Genomic DNA, 27,245 nt, shown 5'->3' on the forward strand with positions numbered 1-27,245 from the left:
GGCGGAGGAATTAGCGGCTAGCAGGCACTTTTCTACTTGGCCAGGCATGACAGGAAGAGCAGCTCGGCGCAGCCTGGCCACCCGGCAGTTGGGAGACAGCAGCCGCAGCCGGCATGGAGACTGCCACCCCCACCTGCTGCCTCCCTTGTCATCCTGTCTGCAGAATGTATCCCCTCCAGGCTAGGGACTCTATCCCGACCAGGGTTGGGTCCAGTGCCAATGGTCGCCAGCACCTTCGGCTCCAATTTCCCAGGGATCCCCATGGGCCCAATATGCCCCCATGATCTTGGACCACAGTGGGGGCTAATCCAGCAGCTGGCTAGAGTCCCCCCTCCTCTGCAGCCCAACAAACAGCACAGCAGTCGATTCCTGTCCATCCTCCGGCTGCAATCCAGCAACGAGCAGCAGCCCTGCTGCAGCTTCCAGCTCAGCCACTGGCGCTCGCCCCACCGCCCTGTCACCGGGGTCAATCCACCCGTGAGGCAACCACCACCCCGGTTTAGAGCAACATTTGATGGTAAGCCTGCTAAACTGGCTTACTTTCTCAGCCGAGTCTGGGTTCATATAGATCAGTATGGAGAGCAATATAAGGCAGATCGAGATTTAGAATCGGCGATTTCTGACAGGATGAATGAAGGGGAGGCTGCTGAATGGATAGCCCAGCTGCACAATGAGGGAGCTGCTGAACTAAATTATGCCAATGGATTTGTTGCGCTGCTCCGGGCCAGATTTGAAGTCCCAGACCGAATCAATGAAAATGAAGCCATAATAAAGGTGATGAAGCAAGGAAATCAACTCATAAAAGATTTTGTATGGGACTTAAGACGGGTCGCAGGGAACCTTGGGCATTGGCTGGATCGCATACTCCTACACTATTTTAAAGAAGCCATCAATCAGGAAGTCAGGACAGCCTGCGGAGTCCGAGGGATGCCTGAGCGACTGCACAATTGGTATACCATGTCCACAGCTCTGGATAGAGAAACTCACCCCCACCACAAAGCCCCAGCAGAGAAGCCGCCTCGGAGAACTTTGGCTAGACATCCATTTTCAAAGCCTACTGAAGTCCCTCCCATTCAACCTGCAGGGGTGATTAAATGCTATTGTTGTGGACAAATGGTGGAGCCGATCCTCCAGCTTCCTGACCCAAATAAACCATTTATAGTCCAAGCCGACACTAGTGACATGGCGGTGGTGGCTGTTCTACTGCAAAGGAATGCTCAAAACAAACTAATGCCTTCTGCTTACATGTCAAAAAAGTTAACAGACACTGAGCACAGATGGGCAGTATGGGAGGAGGCTTTGCTGTGCGATGGGCTCTCTTATACTGGAGACACTTCCTAGAGGGGGTAAAGGAGCCTTTCGAAGTGTGGACTGACCACAAAAACCTCGAGGCATTGAAGACCCCTTGGAAGCTTTCCCCCAGTATGGGCTCAATATTTTAAACACTTTAACATCAACCTAAAATACATTTGGGGGGGGGGGGGCTATTAGCTGATGCTTTGTCCAGAAAGCCCCAGTTTGACAGCTGGCAAGAAGAGGTAGTATATGCCATGATCTCTGAAACCCAACCAGCTGCCCAAGCACACACTAGAGCACAAACACGGTGCGGTTTAAACCTCCCAGAAGACAAGTTGACAGCAGAGCTAAAAGCGGCATTCTCAAATGATGCCTGGTTTCAGGAAAACCAGACAGAATTAATCTTAAGGGAGGGATTGGCTTGGAAGGGGAGTAAGATTTATGTGCCCAGCTGCATGCAACTCCTGGTGCTAAAGTGTAGTCATGATTCTTGAGTAGGGGGCCACTTTGGATTTTTAAAAAACCTACATTTGACTAGAAGACAATTCTGGTGGCCAAGAATGAAAACTGACGTAGAGGACACTGTTAGAAGCTGTGCTACCTGTGCCACCATGAAATCCCAACTGAGGAAGCCCCCTGATCTTCTCCAGCAAGTGGCAGAACCTACGCAACCCTGGGAGGAGATTGCAATGGACTTTATCATCAAACTTCCAGAAAGTGGAAGAAACACAGTGATTTGGACTGTCATTGATTTTCTCCAAACAAGCACACTTCACTGCCTGTAACGGACTACCCAATGCCAAAAAGCTGGCAAAACTTTTTGTGAAGCACATCTACAGGCTATATGGGGTCTCACAGAGAATAATATCAGATCGGGGGTTCAATTTACTGCTAGGTTCTGGAAGGAGTTCTTGAGATTCATTGGGTCATCCCAGGGGCTTATCTTGGCTTTCCATCCAGCTACTAATGGATCCTCTGAAAAAATCTAACGCAATGGTGGAACAATATATTAGATGTTATGTAAATTATCAACAAGAAAACTGGATGGAGCTATTACTGTTCGCAGAAGTGGCTTATAATAATGCAGTACACAGTAGTACAGGGTTGACTCCTTTTCAAATAACTGCTGTTATGGATTTTGTGCCTATGCCTGAATTGCCTAGAAAACCACCCACTTTCATGACCCTAACAGAATGGATAACCTCCTTGCAAAAGGGGTGGGAGAATACTAAGAAGGCTCTAGCAGAAGCAGCTGAGTGATATAAAACCCAGGCAGGCAAACACAGGTCTCTCCAGCCGCCTTTTCGAATAGGAGATAAAGTGTATTTGTCAACTAAGTACCTAAGATTGAGCCTACCAAGCAAGAAATTTGAACCAAAATTCATTGGTCCTTTCCCTATAGTGAAGTGATTAACCCTATAACTGTCCAACTTAGCCTCCTTCGCATATTAGGGAAAGCGCACCCAGTGTTTCACAGTAGCTTATTGAAACCAGCAATGGGATCTAATTTAAGACCCTTACCAGCTGGTCCCCCTCCCCCGCCTTTGATAGTACAAGGGGAGACTCATTATGAAGTTAAGAAAGTCCTTGACTCTAGATTACACAGGGGTCAGTTACAATATTTGGTACACTAGAAAGAGTACCCTTTGGCTGAAACTACTTAGAAACTTCCATGCTGCCACCTTCTCATGTATGGGAAAGTAGGAGGGGGGATTTAGTAGAGAGAATGTATTTAGACAAAATAGTCAAGATAAGAACAATCCTGCATCTGGAGAAGGAGTGGTTGGAGTGATGTCTCGAGATGGGACAGATGGTGATTGGAGCATATGATGGACTGATGAATGAGGGGATGGTTTGGGGGCTTTGATTTACTGAGGGAAAACCTGGAACTCTCAGATTCGGGTTTTCCCAGATGTGCCAGTATACCTATTTCAATAAATGGAACTTTGAGAAAATGCTTGCTTTGGAGTTTTTAATTGGAGTTGGGGTTATCTGGAATGCTGACAGCCGGCTTCCGAGGAGCTTTACTAAGTGGAGGAGGACCTGGAGTCCAAACCAGCTTCCCAGGACCAAATAAGGGAGAAACTGATCACATCCATGAGGGAAGCGAGAACGATTCTGGAGTAGAGGTCAACGGAACCTCTGGATTTAAATGAGTTCGGGGAATGGAAATACCAGACTCGCAGCCAAACCCTGGAGGGACTACCTGAAAGATTCGAGCAGATGAATCTTGGTGGTGGCGGCCAGCCGCAGAGAACCAGCCATACCATGGCAGTCCTTGGTCAGCTGACATTTACATTTCCCATGCAGAGGGACTGGTCTACAGAAGACGTGATGCCTCAAGCTCTGCATTCAGTGCAACCTGGAACACAGCCAAGGCTGCCCGGGAGGGACCAGTCATGACCCAAGAGTTGGGTCATCCAACTCTTTGGATGACCCAAACTAACAGCCCTCCACTGCTGCTCTTGGCTTGATCAAGTCTCACTTCTTATCAGAGCTCACTCAGGTGCAGAAGACCAGCCAGCCCACCTGGCAAACCCCAGCTGTCACTGGTTGGAGTGGTGCCCCCTGGATGGGCCTACTACCCTGGACAAGGCTGGGTCCAGATCCAGGCACAGTGGATTCTGCGCCACAGCCACTGACCCCTTGGCCCAGAGGGGAAGGCTCCACTGCATTTCGAGCAGTGTTCAATGGAAACCCAGATAAATTGGCTTTCTTTTTAAACTGAGTATGGACTCACTTCAATTGCTATGGAGATGACTACCAAGATGATCGAGATATAGTTTCCACCCTCACTGACAATCTGGAGGGGGAAGTATGTATTAATGTTATTATGGTTAAATGTGCTGTATGAAGAAAGCAGAAGGCAAACTATTGTAGAAAAAAGGCATTTTACTGAAACATTGTCAATACCATTGCATTAATAATAAGATTCTGGACATCTCAGGTCTCCATCTTCCTGTAATTTTTAAAAGTTTTTACTTTACATGTTTTTACAAGTGTTTCAGAACAGTACTTGCCAGGTGTATTACAAGTATATTATTCTGAATTTATACCTTGCCCACTACAGTCATAAGTAGTTATGCCATTATGCTAGATTGCCTTGCTTAAGGGCCCCCGTCTCCTGCTCTCCCTGATGCAGCCCTTAAACAAACACATGGGTTCTTAAGCACAGCACAGAGTACCTCAGGTACTATTTTTTGTGAAGAAGGACCTGGGAGGACTAGTGTAGGGCCAGGCCCATCTGCCTCAGGCCTCCCAAAGCACTCCATTTTCCACCCCCTGTCCCTCAGAGTCTCTACAGATCTTGGCCTGTGCCCAACCTGCCATTCAGTCATCCAGAGGAACCTAAAACAGCAGAAGCTACTGGCACACAAAGGGCTATATACAGTTTTTAGTTCTCAGCTTCCATCCCACCCAGCCACCCAGCCACCAAAGGGAGCCTAAGGAGGGGGAAAACATGTAGACAGTTTCAGAGATGCAAAAAATTATATATATATATAATCCTAATATTATTCAAATATTTGCCTCTTCAAATTTAACATATTTAAAGCACATCTTCCCCTAGGTTTAAAATACATTAAAAACATGTGAACAAAAATAAATAATTCCACCATTTACTCATACATATTCTTTTTCATACAAAATTGAATCATATATAGAAGCAGCAACAGAATGAGGCAGGGGAAAAACGACAATTCTGTTGTTGCTGGACAAGAAAATTAGTAGGTGATTACAGATGTAGCATCCAAAGCCATGGCCAACTGCATAGGTTCCCTGAGCCACAGGTTTAGCACCAATGTTCCTCTGTTTATTCCATATTAGTGAAAATAGTGTGGGACCAATAACTTACCTTTTATACCTCCAAATGGTCCATGTGTCATGTTATATGCTGTTCGATAAAGATTGTGTTCATACATACGTTTTAGTTGGTATTGATTGCCATGTTCTGTATTTCCTAAGCTTCCTATTAAATAAAAGAAAAAGCTGTCTTAAGCTTGCAATATTTTCTCTGGAAAATGTTGTTATGAAAGATGTTGTAGTATACTTATGTTACACTTGAATACAGTTGTCAGAATTCAGGTTTCATCGATTATTATACCACGTGCCCCCCCTCCCAATTATTTTGACTATACCACAAAACTGAGGGGAAAATTAACCCCTTAATTTTCTTAACTAACTTAATTTAATTTTCTTAAATTTCTTAATTTCTTAACTTAATTTTCTTAACTAACTTAATTTAACTTAAAAGTAACTGCAGTACACTTTTCTCACAAACTTGACGTTTTCAGTTTATTCTCTGATTCTGATATCAAATAGAGAATACAAAGATCTCCATCATATTGATGGAGGAATGACATCATAAAATCTCCCTAAATTTTGGTGAACTGTTAACTCATCATCCATAACTTGCTAGAGCTTGGTATCTAACAAGTAAAGAGCTGCAAGCTACCTATTTCTTTAGAGGACAAAGAGAAAGGCTTGTAAATCCACTTTTTGTACTGGGGAGATTTTAAAATATGAAGGTTCAAAACATGTTATTCCTCTACAGATCATCAAATAGAAAAATCTATTTATGTGGTCATTAAAGGTTGACAGCAATTTGATGGCACAATTAAACCATCACATTATTAGCCTACAGTCCTTCCAAGATGGTGGTTTATCTTCTTTATGTATGACCTAGCTAGCCCATTTACTGCTGATGATTAAAACAATTGTAGCACATTTGGTTCTGATATAATTGCTCATAAACATCTTCAATAAACTAAGAAAAAGTGTTGAGATGCAAGTTTATATATTACAGTATGCTTCTAAAAATACACTTTCAATAAAAACATATCTCCTGATGTTGTGCTTTATATACATGCCATTTCAAAAGCTTCACTTAATGATTGGATCAGAGCAGGCAAAATGCCTGTTAAGCAAGGTAACCACATGTTCACCTTGTTAAATGACAATCATAACAGGCAACCATAGTGCTAGGCTCCATTATGGTCAAAGGTCGATAACTATCTGTGCTGTGTTAGAAACTTCCTTTTCATTGCCACAAATTAAGGGGAAAACTTTTCTAGAAGTACTAGTATTACTTGACCTTTCTAATATTTACTTTTCCAATACTGTCAGGATATATATAGAAAATTTTCCAAGAGAGTATCTTTTTTTATATATATTTTGAAATAGATTTAGTATCATTAAATCTGTAGGAAGAAAATGCTATATTTTATAAGTGGAAAATAGAGAAAGTAAGTTGATTTGATTTATTTTTACCTGAGACAGCGTAGACACATAATTTTTTGCAATGCAATACAGCCAGATGAAGCAATTCTGTGCCACTAGCAGAAAGGACAAGGTGAAATGTGTTTTAAAAACACTTCTTGAATATCAATAATCTAAAAGACCAATAAATCATACTAAATACTAACAGCATGTAACATACAAACTTTTTTGTACTTAATACTTCAATAATTTTTGTCAATAGCTATATACTGATGTATACTTATCAAACGTATCTTAAATCGAAACCAAACTATGTGGCAGCTTAAAAGTTCCCTAATTCATAGACATCTCTTTAATTCATATGGTTATAAGAAAGGCAGGAGATACAGCATAATTGGATTTGCAAGACCCTAACAATATAAGGACTATCAAAACAGATTAGTTTTAGCCTTTCTGTGGAGTTGATTCCTGATTTGGTCTACCTGGTGAGCTAATCTCAATCTTGCAAGTCTGACTGATTTTGTATGTATTTTGTACTTCGTATGCAACCTCTCTAAATCATCCAGTTTCCAGAAATAGTCAAATTTCATAGATGAGATGGATGGGTGGGTGGGTGGACGGAGGGATAATCCACAAAGCCGGGCATCTCTACAGCATTCTAATAACCATTAATTAGAATACAACGATGAATACTTATTTAGCTGAATTTATCAGCTGCCCAACTCCAATGGATTCTTTATTTTCCTTTATCACCGTAACATCTTATGCAGCAAGTGAGACAGTGAGAGCATAATTAAATAATGAGATAGGTATTGAAAACCAATTTAATTAAGATTATGGGAGGTTGTCCCTGAAACTAAGAGTTTTCAACAGTCTCCAACCTTCCTTTTTGGGGAAAAGGTTATTGAAAACATGATCAGCTGCAATTGATGATAATTCTGGAGAAAATGGATTATCTAAACCCATTTCAGTCAAGTTTCATGCTGAGATTTAGTACAGTTAATGATCTTTGGCAAAGCTTGGAGATAGTGCAACTATCCATGTGCCACTTGATTTCTTGGTATTGTCAGTACCACTGAAGAGTATGGTGAGCCAGCACCATTGGTTAGGAATTAAGGGCTGTGTTTTACAATGGTTCTCTTTCCTTCTCCTGGACCAATTCCAGTCAATGTTAGCTAGGATTATGTTGGGAGTATGTCACTTCCTAGACCCCTCCTTTGAGGGTGCCACAGGATTGTTCTCTCTCTCCTTTTCAATATCTACATGAAACTGCTGGATCAGGTCATCTGCCAGTTTGGAATTAGATCTTATTAGTATGCTGATGATAGCAAATTGTATCTTTTGACTCCAAGTTAACCAAGTGAGTCTGTCAAGGTTCTGTCCTAAATGCCTGGAAGTTATTTGGTTTTGGATGTGGAAGAATCATGTCCACCTCAATCCACCAAGAGTGAATGGCTGTGGGTGGTTTGGCCACCCAGATCTAGGGATATTTCATATTTGATGCCTTCAAGGCAATCTAACAGTTTTGGATTCACAGTTCCTGCCTGAAAAGCAAATGGAAGTTCTGGCCATGAACAACTCCATCTGATAAAACAGTTGCACACTCTCCTACCTCAGAGGAACCTTCAGACAGTCACTTATGCCTTAGTCACCTTGTACTCTACATAGGCTGTGCTTGAAAATACCCAGAAACTTCATCTGTTCCAGAATGTGGAGGAATGAGCAGTAATGGACACACCTTCATATGCCCATGTACAACCTCTGCTTCACAAGTTACATTACTTCCAGGGGCAATTCAAAGTGCTGATTTTTCTCTACAAAGCCCTATGGGTACAGAGTTTGATTACTTGAGGAATTACCTGTCTCTCATAACAGCCACACAGCCAATTAAATCCTGCGGAGTTGGTACACTTGGAGTTCCTTCAATTAAATAAGGACATCTGGAAGCCTGGAAGCATGCCTTGTCTACAGCAGTTACTGCCCGCTGCAACAAAGTTCTCCTTGAGATCCAGATGGTCCTCAGTCTCCTTTTGTTTAGATGATCTATGAAGATCTGGCTTTTTATCCCAGCCTTTTTTGAAGGAAAGTAAGACCTCTTGTTTCCTTCCATCTCATCTGTTGTACTTGCAATCTTTTAGCTTTATCATTTTATTTCATTATAGTTTGTTTGATTATGTGAACTACACAGGGTTGTTGAGAGTTAGGCAACATACAAGTTTAATAAATTATTAAAATAATAAATAAATACATTATTATTTATTTAAAAATACTTGTTTTGCAAGTTGTCACTCTTAAAAATTCAGTACACCTCTTTTACTTACCATAGTTGCTAATTTGGACATTGTGGTAAATTACTATTCAACAAAACAATGGAATATATTACCAGAAAGTTAATAACTAGGTAATTATATATTACTGATTTTTTTGATAAATAACTAAATAAATGTAACATTAACAAGACTTTTTTTCTATTCTCCTAGAGTAGGGGTGTCAAACTCGATGCTGTTGCAGGCCACATCAGGAGTTTGTTTGCCCTTGGAGCGATGTGGGGCATGGCCTGGTTGTTGGGGCCAATTGAGTGGGAGTGATCGGGCCAGCAGGGGCTGGTCATTTGCTGTCTCTGGGATGGCTCCAGGGGCCAATTCCACAGCCTATCGCAGGCTGCATCTGGCCCATGGGCCACCTGTTTGATATGTCTGTCCTAGAGTTATATTAAGAAACCTAATACATGAGCTTTGCTCCAATACATTGCTCCAAGAAATGTAAGCATCCAAGGCCTGTATCTTGATTATTACTTTACAATCCCAAACATTTCATAAAATATACTTTAGGGAAACAAATTGGTCATAGCAGTAAAATAAATTAGTTTATATCTACCCAATTAGCTTCATCAGAAGCAACAACAGTTTACTTACGAAACAAATTTTCCTACTTCCACTTGTAATATTGGCTCACATAATTGTGTTTCCAAGAGCATATCTTCAGCTTGCATACCATGTCCTGGTTTTATAGGATGGGGATTATAGATTCTAAGAAATCCCATATAACTGCCTACAATAATTTTATCTGAAATAAAAACATATTTATGGAAGAACAATGAAACAAACAAACATTCATATTCAAATTATTCTTCAATGTTCTAGGTAAACAAGTCAGAGGACCAAATTGTGCTTGTTTTATTTAAAATAAGTATCATTTACATTTTTCTCTATAATCTAAGGTATGTACATATGTAAGTCCCCTAATATTTTATTAACCTATAAATTGGACTAAGAAATTATAACTAGCCCGAATCTTCCAAGTAAGCTCCATGATTCAGATATTTCATCTAGTCCCAGCGCATTACCATACTAGCACACTAGCTATTTTCTTAGAATTTAATTCTTCTAAGTTTAATAAGATGCATCTTACAATAAATAAATAAATTACAAGTTGATTGGAAGAACAAAATTTCAGAATTTTAATTACACATCAAATGTAAAAGTATCCACTTACCTTGTGCACTACTGCTATTGTCAACATTTGCAACACATAAACATCCTTGATCAAATTCTTCTTTATTGCCCACTATTGTAGACCACCACTCCCGGGCTTTAAATAAAGACATTCTCTGTGAACCCTGGTGGGAAAAAATAACTATCATAAAAGCCTTATTATGAACCATTTAAAAAAATAATTTATATCTCATCTACCATCTCAGTTTAACAGAGAAAATATGAAGGTAATTTTTTCCTTCAAAACATCATAATAATTACTTCTGATAAGAATCAAGTTCATCATTCACAGTGCTTATGTAATCCAAGTATGTGCTGACATTTTAGTTGGCATCCCACAAATCAAATTAAAAATGTAAACTATACATTTTTAGGATGCAGAGTTAGGAATAAAGATTGCAGTCCAGCAGAGTTTCAGTTCTATACTCAATTATTAAACAAACTCAGGAAATTTTTAAAAGTAGTTTATGAGTTGGAGATTATAATACAAATAAATCCTCATGCATCCTGGAGATTTTTCTGGATCAGAGCTACAGAACTTATGTAATGCTCAAAGGAAAGAGTTGTGTGTATTGTAAATGTACCATATTTTAAACTAGACCATAAAAACATAAGTTAATAATTTTATTTTGCATTCTCTTTTATTAAATAAATACCCACACAATAATATGGTACAAGAGATTAATGTTTATTATGCTGGCAGTTTAGTAACATAGTTACATAAATTAAAATATGATGCATTCTTTCACTCACAAAGGATTGAAATAACAAGCATATCTAATTATTGCATTCTTTTTTAAAAAAGACTGATTTGTTTCTTAAGTTATTTTGCAATATTAGATTCCCAAATGGAAATCTATTTATCCAATGAATTACATTGTTCCTTCTTATTTTGCATTTCTCTAAAAAATTGTATGCAAGGTGTTGGTTGGAGCAAAAATTTAACATGATAGGAGAAGTTAGATTATTTTCTAACTACTTCAAATGGGATATTTGGACTCAATGAGCCTTGCAACATCCTGCCACAAGCAGTGGCACTGGCGCAGCGAGGCACACGGCGTCCTGTCACGAGCGGCTACAAAAGAAACCAGGCAGTGGTGCGACAAGTGTTGGGGCAGGGGTGGCCTAGTTGTGGCAGTCCTAAGGTAAGCAGGTGCGGGGCACATGAGACAGCTTCATCCCCCCAAGCTCCACTCCCCAACCCTATCCTAGCTTAATTTTTATGCATGCACCTCACCCCACGTCATACAACCAGATGGTGGGTGGGATTTAACTAGGGCTTATTTTTGGAGTAGGGCTTATATTAGGCACAGGTGTGAAAATTGGGTTAGGGCTTGTTTTGGGGATAGGTTGTAATTTTGGCGAAACACAGTACAATGTTTTACATGTTCACTTTCCAAATTCAACTTCAGTAACATTTTATAAATCTTATCAATAATATGCTCATCGCCATCACACCGTAAGATTTCCAATTCATTTTTAGCAAAATCAAACCCACAACTCTTTTTATCTGATTTAAATTGTTTTTTATGTTGTTGATATGTAAACCAATGAACAAACATAATCTTCTAATTCAAGTTCTTCCCTTGACTTTAATATAGGTTCACCAGAGTTGAAAGGTAATATTTTGCCATACATCCACCAGTCTGGCTTCGCCACCATCTTTTTTCTAAAAAAAGCTTCTTGAGGGGACATCCAAAGAAACAACTTCATAGAGAATCTTGTTTTATATTTATTCCAAACTCTTAGTATGGCACATCTAGCAAAGTGATTATTAAAATGCGCTAGGCTGTTGCTTAGCGCATTGTAAGCCGCCCTGAGTCTCCGGAGAAGGGCGGCATATAAATCAAATTAAAAAAAACAAAACATTAATTTTAACTTTATTATACCATAAATAACTGTACTATGCAAACCTTATTTCATGGCCCTCTAATTCAAGTAGCCTTTTAGTCTGAAGGTTCATCCACTCTTTTAACCAGGCCAGATACCATGCCTCAAAATACAATTTTAGGCCTGGTAAACCCAACCCCCCCCTTTCCTTAGCATATGGGGGGGGGGAATTCCTAATGACCACAGAATACACGCTGTTTTGTGAACATGAGAAAAGGAAAACTGAATAGAAAGAATAGAATAGAGAATGGCTGATAGACCAGAACAAAAATGTTTTATCAACCATTCTATTTATAATATGAAAATAATTGTTCAAGGCAATTTATTATTCCTATCCTATTCCTATCAATGGCAACAAAAGTTTCCCTTTGATTTTTGTATTATTTATGTAGATGTCCATCTTGCTAGTTGCAACTTTAAGTAGCAAACAAAAGATTAAAAACCAGCAGAACAAAAATGGGTTTTAACAGAAATGCAAGCATAACCAGATCATTTAATTCTTTACCATAATTGACTTCAAGTTGTCCTTATGACCATAGCTAAGGAACTCAATCTGGCAGAATATAAATAGCTTGTACTAATGCCTACTTAAAGTTATCTGGTACAGTATGGTATGTGCTGAAGAAGAAAATGAGTAATTCTTAGCTTGATAATACCAAGTGAGTATATTAATGCAAAGTTTTTTAAGTATACTTAATCAAATAACATTACCTACTATCTCAACATTTTTCTACCAATTATAAAATTTATAACAAAATTGTGCAAATGTTGCCACTTTCCATAAATAGTGCAAAAGTTCTTGTAAGAGTATGCCAGTACTGCTACTGTTAACTTGTAATTTTAAAAACAAAACAACTTCTTTACAATACTCAGGACTACAGAGCTAGAATAGCACTAACAAAAGACTATCTCAAGCATATTGTTTTGATCCAGAAAACATGTACAAAATGCATAAATGAACCTATGAAAGAAGGATGCTTACATCACATTACATCCATACAATCCAAACTTAGATATATTTCAAAGTAAGCATGCATAAAATAACATAACTATAATGATAGTCTTATACTTATAATATCATAACATAATATCACAAGTTTGTTATTGTTAGGGTAAAACCTAGCAAAGTATTATACGATTGCAAACAATAATTCTTTCCATTGAGCTAATTATGCTTATTTTATTCACTTACCCGACTTTTTCTGTAACTGACGAATCTTCCTTTTTTCCCCCCTCACTGGTGCTTCCTTACACAAATTTAGTTACAGAGAAGGAGCATTCCAAGAGCTGAAGCAGTATATTCGTGTTATCAGAGAGAACGATAATCTTTTAAGTGCAATCCTTTTATGTCAGCATTACACGAAAAATCTATGAGAAATTAAATAAACAGAAACTGCCAAAGAGAACATAAAATCGTATCTACTAAATAGAAACGTGGATGAACTTAATTACTCGACAATGAGATGAAAAACCACAGAAACTGACAGTCACTCCACCCGCCGCCATTTTTGTTGCCGTTGTCATAGTACCTCGACAAACCAACGTCTGCTCTGACCGCTCCCATTCCCAAGGAAATCCCTTTGGTCGGGAAGGCTGTAACCCCTGTTGAAGTTTGCTGCCGGTGGGAGGAGGAGGAGGAAGAAGCTAGGCGGAAGAATGCATGTTGGGAAATATAGTCTTACCCCCGAAAAAGGTAAGTAACTGATGGACTAGCGGTAGATTGGATTGTACTATTCGGCATACAAAGAGCAAAATAGCTATGAAATGTGGAAGTATTCCTTCCCCAGCATCTTATTAGGTTCAATTTTATAATGTAAGGAGAGAAACGGGAGAGTTGTTCTGAATTAAAATAATTAGAAAGACAAAAGAGAAACTATTCTACCCCGTTTTGGAGTAACATGGTTTCTTCCACAGGCTCAGTCGAGCCGTTCCTAATAGCCTTATTAGTCGCTCGCTCAGTTTAAGCGTCAAGAGCGTTGTTACGGGCAAACGACATTTCTCTTGTAGACTAGGGCACTTCCTGGTAAGAAAAGGAGTGGATCCTCTGAGGCAGCAGGAGACGGGATTCACTTACTTTTCTCATTTAACGACGTTTTGATGCAAGGACAGGGATACCACGAGGATCCAGGGCGGCAGGCGGCGTGCAGGGCCTCACAAAGCTACTTAGTGGCTTGCCGGGAATTCAGATTCTGAGACCTAGACGAAAACTCTATTCGGTTCCGCTCCAAAGCCGGTGTGTAAGTGTGCCACCATGGACAAGAGCGCCGTAGCCAAAATGGGAGCAATGGCCAGCGCCAGTGTGTGCGCCCTGGTTGGGGGAGTAGTCCTGGCCCAATACATCTTCACCGTAAAGAAGAAAACGGGCAGGAAAACGAAGATTATAGAGATGGTAAGCACGCTTTAGGATTCTAAATTCCCAGTTTCGTGCCTTCCCTCGGGATATCTTCAACACTTACAGCCCGAGCAAGCTTGCAACTAGCGTTTACCTATTTTGGCACTATTGATTGAAAATGAATGTTAACGAATAGAATCGGGGTAGAAATATAGGCCTCTGAAAATGAATAAAGTTGCGGTAATAATTTCAATTGGAAATGATGGGGAAGGAAGTTGGTAAACCAGACATACATAGTTGACTCAATTGATATAATTATGTGTGTACATAGAATATATAGTTTGCAATCTAAACCTAGTGTAATGACATAAGACTTTATACATAAGTATTTATACACTTTGTTTGCATTTTTAATATCCATTCCCAGGTTATCCAATAAGCAAGTTTGTTGGCAGCCTGGAATTGACTATATATTCATAAATGTGAGATCTGCACTATCTAGGTAATATGACCATTATCCTTTTTAATCAATGAAGGAATATGTTAGTTCACTTAAGATTTTTAACTGAGGATATTTTGAGTAAGAAGTTATCAAATTGCTTTAGTCAGTTCTGGTAAACATCTATAGCCAATTGCCAAAAGACACATACTTTTATCACGATTACATTACATGTTTACATTGCAGGGAGGAAAATTAAACTCTGCTAAATTACAATAAATATTGTTATGCATTATCTACAAGATAGTCACAAGCAGTCATAATTGCAAAATCATTATTTTGTATTCTTTAATATAATCCTGTAAAGCAGAGATTCATTTGTCATATGAAAATAATCAGATACATATTACACTGAAATTCTGAAATTGACAATATGTGATTCCTTGAGAGCTAAGAGTGAAATTAATAGAAGGCTGGGAAGCATGAAGGTGTTTATATGTACAATTCAGTGGTGGTTGGGTTTGTACATCATACCAAAGTATAGTCCATTATGGTTCAGTGTTGTGCAACTGTAGCCAATGTGCGTAGTATGTCATCAAAATCAAGATATTGTATTAATTCTAATACGATTAAAATAATTATAGTTATGATGAGATAGTGAAGTATTAAATTGTATTTTAGATCAACAGTATAGGATTCAAAAGTGGCCAGTCAAAATTTGAGCAATTTTCTATGCACATAATTCTACTCATAGTTCAGCAATGCATCTTTAACAGAATTTAATTGATTTTAATTAATTCTTAATACCCAGGCATATGGATATTAATTTATCAACCATATGCCAGTCCCAGGCTCAGATAAATAGGGAAGATTAGAGAAAGCAATGGTAAACTATCCTGTAAAAAAATCTCACCACAATACTTTATGGCAATAACTCAACATGACTCAAATATGGATATGATTTCGATGCAAAAGTAGGACTAGGAAAGTTGCAAGAATAGTAGGCAAGTTTGGGCTATGTGAATGGAATGAAGCTGGTGATTGCCTAGTTCAAATTTGCTAGAAAAATCAGCATAATGAATATGTTTATTCAACACCTGATGTTTATACACATGGACAGCACCAAATGGACAATATTGAAATCAAATAGACTTCATTTTATGCCAACAATGCTTGAAAGGTTCAGTTGCATTTATTAAAACACTTCCTGGCACTGATTGTATCTCAGACCATCAGCTATTAGTCACTAAACTGAAAGCTCAAGCTATGCAAAGTGAAAAAAGGTACTATACCCCTGTTATTCAATGTGGATAGCATCTCACCTATGTACGCTATAAGTTAATAGGTTTGAAGGGAAAGATCCAAATGAACAGTGATGAGAGATCTCTGGTAGCATCATGGAAATTGCTGGAAAGTATGTGTCATGCCAAAAACCAGAGAGAACAGATAAGTAGCTATCTGATGATACGATCAAAATAGTTGATCAGCGTAGGGTGGCTGGAGCCAAAGGTAATGAGGATGATTAAAAGGCTGAATGAAATTTTCCAATGTGAAACCAGGAAAGACAAAAACAGGCAGTGGGAGAAGCACTGGCATCATCTGGAAGAAGGTACTGTAACAGGAAGGGATATACTAAGATCATGTTTGCTGTAGTAAAAATGATTCAGTGCAGCTTTTCAGCATGGCAAGGAATTGTTAAAGACTGCAACGGGAATGTACTAAATGACCAGTAGAAGACCAAGAACAGGTGGAAAGAATATTTGGAAATACCCTATAGCAGTTTGACTTACCATCAAGATGACAATGATGGCAGCCTAATTAAATAAAGAACAAACATCTTGAAATAAGAAATAAAATGGCCCATGGAGAAATTATTGAACTGGAGAGCTCCAGGTATTGATGGAATACTTACAGAATTACTAAAGCCATTGCTAGTTAGCATCATCGCTGCCTAAAGATGTGTCTAAAGATATGGACTATATGTCAGTGGCTTCACGACCGAAAAAGATTTGTTTTTATGCCATTAGTAAAGAAAAACAAGAGACTGCTCAAACTATTGCACAATCGCATTGATTTCTCATGCAAGCAACATTCTATTAAAGATCATTCAACAGAGGCTACAGAATGTCATTGATCAAGAGTTACCTGATTTACAAGCTGGCTTTATAAAGGGGCACAGCACTCAAGGTCACATTGTCAATATTAGATGGATTATGAAAAAGGCAAGTGAATATAAAAAGAATCTATAAGTGTGTTTTATCTATTATAGGAAAGTTTATCTTCCTTGGATCAAAAATTGTTCGAGATGGCATTTCAACACCTGAAATCAAATGCAGGATAACCTTAAGCCTGTTTGCAAAGGTTAACATGAATAAGATCTGAAAAAGCAGAGATATTGATATAAATATAAAAATCAAGCCAGTTAGAGCAGTAGTCTATGCTAAAGGCTTCGACTCAACCCTTCCAAGACCGAGTGGCTGTGGATGCCGGCATCCCGATATAGCCAGCTGGCGCCATTGCTGGCTATTGGGGGCCAGTCATTGACCCCCACAGATGGGGCTCGCAACTTGGGCGTCCTCCTGGACACACGGCTTTCTTTAGAAGAGCATATGACGGCCGTGGCCAGGGGGGCTTTTTATCAGGTTCGCCTGATACGCCAGTTGCGCCCCTTTCTGAGTCGGGATTCCTTATGCACAATCACTCATGCTCTCGTCACTTTTCGCCTGGACTACGCTAACGCTCTCTACATGGGGCTCACCTTGAGGAGCACCCGGAGGCTCCAACTGGTCCAGAATGCGGCCGTGCGGGTGATCACGGGAGCGACATGGCGCTCCCATATAACACCTCTCCTGCGCGAGCTGCACTGGCTCCCGGTAGTCTTCCGGGTGCGCTTCAAGGTGTTGGTTCTCACCTTTAAAGCGCTCCATGTCTTAGGGACAGGGTATTTACAAGACCGCCTGCTGCTACCGATAACCTCCCACCAGCCAATACGCTCTCACAGAGAGGGCCTCCTCAGGGTGCTGTCGGTCAAGCAATGTTGGCTGGCGGCCCCCAGGGGGAGAGCCTTCTCTGTGGGAGCACCCGCCCTCTGGAACGAGCTACCTCCCGGAATACGGCTGATTCCGGATCTCCACACTTTCCGTAAGGCCCTGAAGACTTTTTTATTTCAGCAAGCTGGCCTGGCCTGAATAGGTTTTAGGGGATTTTTTTAATTGTATTGCTAGGGGTTTTAAATTGGGGCAGCTGTTTAATTTAATTTATTTTTAATTATTTTAACTTTTATATTGTATGTTATTTTAATTCTTGGCTGTTCACCGCCCTGAGTCCCTTCGGGGAGAAGGGCGGGATATAAAAAATAATAAATAAATAAATAAATAAATAAATAAATAAATAAATAAATAAATAAAATGATGTATGAGTATGCGAATTGGACACTAAGAATTACTGATTGAAGAAGAATTTACATCTTTGAACTGTGTTACTGGCAGTAAATTATTGTGAATACCATGGATAGCCAGAACAACCAATAGAGATGCTGAATCACAGAAATCCAGAAACATCACTAGAAGCCCAAATCACAAGACTACATCTGATTTACTTTAGCTATTTTGTGCATGCAAATTCATTGGAGAAATCAGTGGTGCTAGGAATGGTTAGTGGATCAAGGAGAAGGGGCAGGCAAAAAACCTGCTAGCTCAATACCATAAAAGCTGATATAAAGATGAACATCCAACAACTGAAAGAAGCTGTACTTGATAGGGTAGCATAGAGGGCACTTGCCTGTAAAGTTGCCAAGAGTTGGACACAACTGAATGGTTAAAACTACTATGACTACTAATTCTTAATATCCCTTGCCAATTTTAAATTTTATACACCTTTTTATGCTTTTAATATTTAAATGTATCCCATTCAATCATGAGTGAATCATGTGAGTGCAGGGAGGAAGGTTCTCCAGCTCTCCTCATGGGTAAATCTGCTTGTTTTTAGGGGGAAAGGGAATGTCCCATCGCTGTGAGAGAGCGGTGGACTTTCCAGTTTTCCCACGCCTAGCTGCACTGCACTTGCCTTCCCCTGCTTTACCACCTCCAGCGCCCATAGTCGCCTTTTACCTATCTCCCATATCTTCAACTGGATTATATTTCAGCGGACCTCCTCTCTCTGCGAGATGCCCCCCTCTCGCGGACGTGGCCTTCTTATCTATCAAAGGCCTACCTTATCCATTTACCCCCTGTCATGGACCGATCATTCCCTCCTTAGGCTGGACTTTCTCTCCGTCATACCCCGCCACTGGGAGGCGGAACCAGTGAGATGGTTCCGCCCCAGGTGCCTGATGACCCTGAAAGGTTCCTGATGGAGCTTCGGCCATTTCCCGCCTTCTTAACCCACGATTCGTCCGAGGTCCTGGTGGCGGCCTGGGAACAAGCTACGGTGGAGGCCTTGGATCGAATTGCGCCTTTGCGGCCTCTGACCCGATGCAGATCCCGGGTGGCTCCATGGTTTACCGCGGAGCTTAGGGAAATGAAGCATCGGAAAAGACGCCTGGAGGGCGGTTGGAGATCCTCCCGGACCAAATCTGACCAAACACAGTTAAGAACCCATATTAGGTCTTATCTTGTGGCGATGGAAGTGGCGAAATGTCATTATTTCGCCACTCTCATTGCATCTGCAGAAAACCGCCCAGCAACCCTGTTTAGAGTGACCCGCTCTCTTCTCAATCATGGAGTGAGGGAGGACCCCTTGCAGGGCAGAGCTGAGGATTTTGTACAGTTTCTGCAAGATAAAATCGCTCGAACTGAAGACGTGGCTCTTTCATCAAATGGACTGACCCGTCTAGCGGCTTTTACATTGTAATAATTTTAATTAATTTTAACTGGATTTTAATTTACATTTAAATTTAAATTGTTGAATTTTATTCTTGTAAGCCACCCTGAGTCCTTCGGGAGAAGGGCGGCATATAAATTGCATAAATAAAATAAATAAATGTGACTGCAGGGAGGAAAATCCTCCAGCTCTCCTCATGGGTAAATCTGCTTGTTTTAAGGGGAAGAGGGGGTGTCTGTTTGAGTGAGTGAATCATGTGACTGCAGGGAGGAAAGTGCTCCAGTTCACCTCATGAATGAATCTGCTTGTTTCTAGGGGGAGGGGAGAGTGGCTGTTTGATTGAGTGTAAGTGGGAAGTCTTGTTAGCTGTGTGCGTGGGAAAAAACGGTTAGATGGTGTCCGCTAGCCTTGGAAGGCAACTTATGTAGGAGAAGGAAAACTCCAATCTAAAACCTCCACTGCTTTGTGGCTATAGAAAGTCTTTCCCATAGAAAGTCTTCAGGAATCAACCTTGAGGCAAAACCTGGAGCAGGAGTCCTGGAGTGAGGAGGAGTGCTAGAGGAGTAATATCTCTCTGAAAAAACCTTGGTCCAGCTGGCCCAGCTGGTAGCACCTCGTAAGGGCCCCTATCCAGGGTTACAGGAGAAGATGGTCAACTGTTTTGAAGGCGGAAGAGGGCTTTATGCCCCAACAGCAGATAAAACGGCAGAACCATCTTCTAGGAGAAGGGAAACTCTGATTACAAACCTCCATTGCCTTGTGGCTATATCTATTACTGGAAAAGGCTTCAAGAGTCAACCTCGAGGCAAAATCCGGAGCCAGAGTTCCAGAAGCAGTTCGTGACTGTGTACAATCACGCTCTGGTAACTCCTGCAACGCAGCTGGAACTAATTGTATTGGCTTTGCCATTCCATTGGACTATTTCAACAACGTGGAGAGGGGGGATCTGCTGCTTGGATAACAGTCTATCCTCCATATTAATCTACCCAGGCCTCGTGCTCTGGAGAGGACAGCTTTGCATACAGCATTGAAACAACATGGGAAGTGGCAATTACCGGTTATAAGTCTTTGATTGGCATAGAGCGTGACACCAGGGGCCACTTTCATTGGTGGAAGAGGTCGTACCTCATTGGGCAGCTACTGCCCGTCTTAAGCTGGGCAGCCCCCAGCCAGTAAGGTGCTGCCCCACCACGGTCTGTTAACCTCACAGGGTGCGTGGGGTTTAGGGTCAAAGCCGACAAGCAGATTGATAACTTTGCACCATGCAACAAACATAAGAAAACTTTAGCCCTAAAGTTGGGCATCTGGAATGTTCGGACAATGACCCCCGGTCTTTCTGATGATTTACAAGAGATAGATGACATACATAAGACAGCTGCCATTGACATGGAGTTGAGCAGACTGCAGATGGACATCATTGCCCTTCAAGAGACAAGACTGTTAGACTCGGGATCTATTAAGGAGAAAAACTTCTCGTTCTTCTGGCAGGGAAAACCATCAAATGAGTCTAGGGAATATGGGGTTGGCTTCGTGGTCAGAAACACCCTACTAGGATCCATTACTCCACCTGCTGCAGGAAGTAAAAGAATTCTGTCCTTGCAGCTCCACTCATCAGCAGGGCTGGTTACTCTTATTAGCGCATATGGTCCGACATTATCATCTTCAATAGAATCCAAAGACAAATTCTACAACGATCTGGCTGCTACTATCAAGAAAATCCCTGAGAAAGAACCACTGTTTATCCTTGGCGATTTTAATGCCAGAGTTGGAGCTGATTATAGTTCTTGGCCCACTTGTTTAGGTCAGTTTGGCGTCGGAAAGATGAACGAAAATGACCAACAACTGCTGGAGTTTTGCTGCTACTATGGTCTTTGCGTTAGCAATACATACTTCAAAACAAAGCCTCAACACAGAGTCTCTTGGAGACATCCAAGATCGAAGCATTGGTACCAGCTCGACTTGATTCTTACCAGGTGCTCCAACCTCCCCAATATTACAATCACATGCAGCTATCAGGGTGCTGATTGCAATACAGACCACTCCTTGGTGTGCAGCAGAATAAAATTGCAAACAAAGAGATTGCATCACTCAAAGAAGGAAGGTAGACCACAAATTGACATCAACAAGACCCGCAAAGGGCAAAATGGAGGAATTTGCACAAGCACTCAAGGAAACTCACCCAGGCCCAACTGAAGTAAATGCATCTGAACAATGGGAATATTTCAAGAATGCTGTTTATAACACCACCTTGTCAGTATTTGGTAAGGAGATCAGAAAAACAGCAGATTGGTTTGAAGCCCATTCAGAGGAGTTGACACCAGCCATAGAGGAAAAAAGGAGAGCTCTTATTGCATATAAAGCCTGTTCCAGTGAGCGCAACCTACAGGTTCTGCGAGCTGCTCGTAGCAAAGTCCAACAGACCGCCAGGAGATGTACTAATGATTACTGGCTGCAGCTTTGCGCTCGGATCCAGATAACAGCTGACACAGGCAACATCAAGGGGATGTATGATGGCATCAAGCAGGCCTTAGGTCCAACACAGAAGAAATCTGCCCCTCTGAAGTCTGCTACAGGTGAGGTTATCCAGGACCAAGCAAAGCAGATGGCATGCTGGGTGCAGCATTACATTGAGTTATATTCCAGAGAAAATGTGGTAACTGAAGAAGCATTAAATAACATTGAATGCCTGCCTGTCTTGGAGAAACTTGACAGTGAACCAACTTTAGAAGAACTAAATGCGGCCCTGGACTCCCTTGTCTCTGGCAAGGCACCCGGGAAAGATAACATTCCTGCTGAAGTTCTGAAGTGCTGCAAAGAGAATATCTCTACTGAACTGCATGAAATCTTCTGTCTTTGTTGGAGGGAAGGTGGAGTACCACAGGACATGAAGGATGCAAATATCGTCACACTGTACAAGAACAAAGGTGACGGGGTGACTGTAACAACTACCGTGGCATCTCTCTTCTTAGTGTTGTAGGGAAGTTGCTTGCCCGTGTCATACTGAAGAGGCTCCAGGTGCTTGCAGAGAGAGTCTATCCAGAATCACAGTGTGGATTTCGAGCCAACAGGTCCACTACTGACATGGTATTTTCCGTTAGACAGTTGCAGGAGAAATATAGGGAACAAAGACAGCCACTTTTCGTAGCCTTCATAGATCTTATAAAGGCTTTTGTCTTGGTTAGCAGGGCCGGCCTTTATAAAATTCTCCCCAAGATTGAATGTCCACCTCAGCTCCTCAATATCATCAGGTCCTTTCATGAGGAAATGAAGGACACTGTAGTTTTTGATGGCTTAACTTCAGATTCCTTTGATATTCGAAGTGGAGTGAAGCAGGGCTGTGTCCTTGCGCCAACTTTATTCGGGATCTTTTTTGCTGTCATGCTGAAACATGCTTTTGGAACTGCAACAGAGGATATTTACCTCCGGACCAGATCAGACAGAAAACTCTTTAATCTCTCTAGGTTGAGAACAAAGTCTAAAGTCCAGCTGAAATGCTTACGGGATTTCCCCTCCGCTGATGATGCTGCCTTCATTGCTCACTCTGCTGAGGACCTTCAACAACTAATGGACAGTTTTAGCAAGGCCTGCCAAGACTTTAGACTAACAATTAGCCTGAAAAAAACACAAATCATGGGTCAGGACGTGGATTCACCTTCCTGTATCTCTGCACAAGAACTGGAGATCACCATGACTTTGTGTACCTCGGCTCAACTATCTCTCTCTTTAGATACTGAGCTGAATAAATGTATTGGTAAAGCGGCCACCACATTTTCCAGACTTACAAAGAGAGTATGGCTTAATAAGAAACTGACGGAAAACACAAAGATCCAGGTCTATAGAGCCTGCATCCTGAGCACATTCTTGTACTGCAGTGAGTCTTGGACCATCTACGCACGGCAGGAGAGGAAGTTGAACACATATGCGCTGTCTCCAACAAATTCTGGCATCACCTAGCAGGACAAAGTTCCAAATAGCGGAGTCTTGGAACATGCTGGAATTTCTAGCATGTATACCCTATTGAAACAGCAACGTCTACGCTGGCTGGGGCATGTCGTGAGAATGGCTGATGGTTGGATTCCGAAAGATCTTCTGTATGGAGAATTAGTGCAGGGAAAGCGCCTCAGAGGGAGACCACAGCTGCGATATAAGGATATCTGCAAGAGAGACCTAAAGGCCCTGGGAATGGACATTAACAACTGGGAAACCTTGACCTCCGATCGTTCAGCTTGGAGGCTAAAGACGCAGCATGGCCTTCTTCAATTCGAAGAGACACTTGTTTGGCAGGCTGAGGCAAAGAGGCAGTCCCAGAACCAGCAAAATCTGGGGGCTGGGCAGGGAACAGAATGTATTTGCCCTCAGTGTGGAAGGGATTGCCACTCTCGAATTGGCCTTTTTGGTCACACTAGATGCTGTTTTAGGACCTCTTTCCAGAGCACGATACATAGTCTCTTGAGACTGAAGGATGCCAATGAATCCCATTCAATGTAAGGATGATGGACAATTTTAAATATATCAAATGAACAGTATTTGGAGAGAGAAAAATTTCATTTTTCTGAAAGCAATGAAGCTGTTAGTTTTCACTAGACAATCCATGACCCATTGGGCCATTCTTCTTTCCGCTTAATAATACAGGCTTGTATCTTTACCCCTCCTCTCATGACTCTCAGGAGACCCCTGTGAAGCCTCTTCCTCATTTCCCTTGGCTGACCAATGGAACAGCCTGCCTGTGTTATGGGGAAAGAGAACAGAGGGAGCTGCAGACTGTGAGGAAAACTTCACCCATGCTCCTCATTCTGGTGTGCCCCCAAGGATCTTTATGGAGGAAGAAAGCTCACCCATCAATTGCCAATACTCCACAGCCAGTTCTTCCTTGCCAATAGGCATCCAAGTTGCTCCTTCATTTTTCTCTCATCACTGCCATTAAGAGATTTTAAATTTTTACCTCAGTTTCAAAATAGCCAATGGCCACTCATCCATTGTGTCATGCTGGAGATAGGAAAGGGAGATAGGAGAAAAATATGCCCCTTCCCTCTTTCCTTGTGCAATGTAACCTATAGGTTCTGGAAAGAATAGTTTGAAGTAATGATGGCACTGAAGCAACCACAACTTTGCTAAATTTTAATCCCAATAGGAGTCATGAGTCCCAAATTTTGGATGCATTCTGTAAATTAGCCTATTTGAAGTATATTTCTCTAAAATTGTTGCTCTGTGATGCACTGTTTCACCCAATTGAGGGTTACAAAGTATCAAAGAGACATGAGGGTTTTAGTAGCATGTACATAATTTCTCTTCTTATGCCTTAACTTAGGTTAATCCAGTAAATATTTATTTCTATATTTTCATGGTTTCTTTTTCCTTGAGAAAAAGATTTTGACATGCTTAAATAAGAGAAAATAAGAGAAAATATGTTCATATGCTTAAATAAGTTGTAAACAAAGACTGAAGATATGCATAGCCAGTGAGTCTTATAATAGTTAATGGATCTTAATCAGGGGTGGCTTCTACTTACCTTTACTACCAGTTCACAGCAGGGCCGCACACGCACTCTTCTGCGCATGCACAGAAACTTCTATGCATGCGCAGAAGCATTTTGGTGACGTCGGGGTCAGTGGGTGAAGCCTTGGAGCCTCACATCGGTTTTCCTACTGGTCCTATAGAACCGGTGCGAACCGGGGGCAATCCACTGATCTTAATGCTGAATAAACACAGATTTGAATTAAATATTGTAATTTGGCTATCTTGGCATTCAAAGAGATTTAGAGAATAAAACAAGTTTGATCTTTATTATGGTTATTTATTTTATTTTATTTTATTTTGCTTAAAGGATCTGAATACTCAATGAAATCATGAGGAACATAGTAATTATTCTGAATGTTCTGTTGATAAGACTGTTATCCAACAATTCCTAATAGTATTGCTTAAACACAATGGAGACAGTTGTGAGTTTTCTGCTTTAACATATAGCAGTGATGGCTAACCTTTTTCTCTTTGTGTGCCGACAGCACGCAGGCATGCCAGCACCCATAATGCAATGCATCCCCTGCTGTGCATGTGCACATGACCCCCCACGCATGTGCACACAATCCTCCATGCTCCCCCATACCCTGTGCATGTGTGCGAGGGGTGGGATTCAAAAATTTTAGCAACTGGTTCTCTGCCTGGTTACTGGGTGGGTGTAGCCATAGTGGACGTGGTCTACTCGGCCTCCTGCACCATGGCGGAGGGGGCGTTTTCACCCTCCCCAGGATCCAGAGGCTTTCCTCGAACCTCTGGGAGGGCAAAAACGGTCTCCCTCGGGCTCTGGAGGCCCTCCGGATGCCAGAAATGGGCCCACTTCCGGGAGGCCCATTTTTCGCCCTCCCAGACTTTCGTGTGGGCCCTGCATTTACCAGGCATCCAAAAAGCCGCATGGAGACTCCTGGGAGGGGAGGGGCAGGGTGGGCGGGGCTAGCCAGTCCTTGCAACTACCGGTTCGGTGAACTAGATGTAAAGTAAACATCTGATTCGCCTGAACCGGTTTGAACCAGTGACTCCCCCATCCCCCATTTTGGGCCTAGTAGGCTTCCCTGCAGCCTCCTGGGCCAAAAAACGGGCCGGGGGATACGCCGCACCTCTCCCTGTGGCCCTCCGTGGATTCGCGCATGACCCCCGCCTTCCCTGTGCATGCGTGCGCGTCTCCTGCATGCACTCCACCCCCTGCGCATCCCGAAAATCAGCTGGCGGGAGGCTGTGGCACACATGCCATAGATTCGCCATCACGGACATATAATAAGAAAAATACTGGTTTGGTTTGTAATTGTTTTGTAACATAAGCTTGAATTACCTGGATGTTTTACAAAATTGCATAAATGAAGGTCATCAGATGCAAAAGGCTCTTCTGGAAAAAAATGTGTTTTTTTATGTAAGAAAGCTGTGCTCAAAGAATATGTAAAGACATGGTGGTGCTTAGCCATCATTTATTGTATATCACATAGGTATATTTCATTTTAGTAGTCATATCTTATTTTATGGTAATAAGCTCAAAGAGGTTTACAGCTGCCATGTTCAAAATAATGTAAAATATCCTGCATGTAATCTATAAAAATACTACAATACTACTAAACTAAATAGTCACAATATTTCAAATGCTAAGAATATAAATTCTGTTGGACCAGATTCAGCACCTATCAGTTCCAGCATTGTACGTATTAAGAATTGTACCATACACTGGTAAACCAAATGTATCCTAACTAACTTATTATTGCAAACAATTTAAGTGAAGAATCCTTTTAAGACAGAGGATTACCTTTCACTGGTAACGCCCAAAATTATTTTGTCCCGAATAAGTTAATCTCTTAAGGGGCCATAGTCACAGTTTGAAGCCTTTTCTCTTAAGCATGTGACGAAGCTATCTATTGTTTCGCCGCCTTCTTGCTTGGAGCTGCCGAATATATATCTTTCGTAAATGACATTTTTAAGAGGTCTAAAATAGACCTCTAAAGCATCTAGGATAGCTATGATGTCGCTTTTTTGCTCCTCAGTAAGGGTTAAGTTGTGTTTATAAATGTGGAGGCATTCACTGCCCATCAATCTCCTTAATGTGATGGCTTGTATTGCTGTATCAAGCCTGTAGCTAAGGAGTAGTCTTCAAACGCTGCCCTGAACGTATCCCAATTGCTGCTTCAGTCTCCACTCACCTTCATGGCCTCAAGCAGAAGTTAGCAGCTGCCATGCGTCATCTGCTTGGCTTTCAGGAGTATGCCTCAAATGTATCAGG

At 41.3% G+C, this 27,245-nt stretch overlaps 2 protein-coding genes across 21 annotated transcripts in view; one reads left to right on the top strand and one right to left on the bottom strand.

The window, feature by feature from the left end:
* BBS9 (Bardet-Biedl syndrome 9) overlaps positions 1-13,559 on the bottom strand; it is a 547,167-nt gene extending 533,608 nt beyond the window's left edge. For 6 of the 12 annotated variants that reach the window (XR_009620981.2, XR_015734232.1, XM_087894079.1 and 3 more), the window contains exons 1-5: positions 13,090-13,429; positions 10,009-10,132; positions 9,429-9,579; positions 6,565-6,629; positions 5,150-5,263 (exon numbers count right to left, since the gene is read on the bottom strand). Coding sequence is in view for 8 of the 12 variants with exons in the window: in XM_087894079.1 (XP_087750205.1) it covers positions 5,150-5,263; positions 6,565-6,629; positions 9,429-9,579; positions 10,009-10,120 (442 nt within the window). In the remaining 4 variants the exon portion in view is untranslated. Of the gene's footprint in view, positions 1-5,149; positions 5,264-6,564; positions 6,630-9,428; positions 9,580-10,008; positions 10,133-13,089 lie in introns of all 12 variants that reach the window. The other 6 variants (XR_015734231.1, XM_087894074.1, XM_060686099.2 and 3 more) reach the window with 3 other exon arrangements.
* Positions 13,430-27,245, top strand: part of NT5C3A (5'-nucleotidase, cytosolic IIIA) — a 78,554-nt gene continuing 64,738 nt past the window's right edge. The window contains exons 1-2 of one of the 9 annotated variants that reach the window (XM_034406920.3): positions 13,430-13,590; positions 14,657-14,731. Coding sequence is in view for 4 of the 9 variants with exons in the window: in XM_034406296.3 (XP_034262187.1) it covers positions 14,149-14,286 (138 nt within the window). In the remaining 5 variants the exon portion in view is untranslated. The other 8 variants (XM_034408608.3, XM_087894082.1, XM_087894080.1 and 5 more) reach the window with 8 other exon arrangements.

Source organism: Pantherophis guttatus, chromosome 4, assembly GCF_059756535.1.
Source record: "Pantherophis guttatus breed Tessera chromosome 4, ASM5975653v1, whole genome shotgun sequence".
NCBI classification, from domain to species: Eukaryota; Metazoa; Chordata; class Lepidosauria; order Squamata; family Colubridae; genus Pantherophis; species Pantherophis guttatus.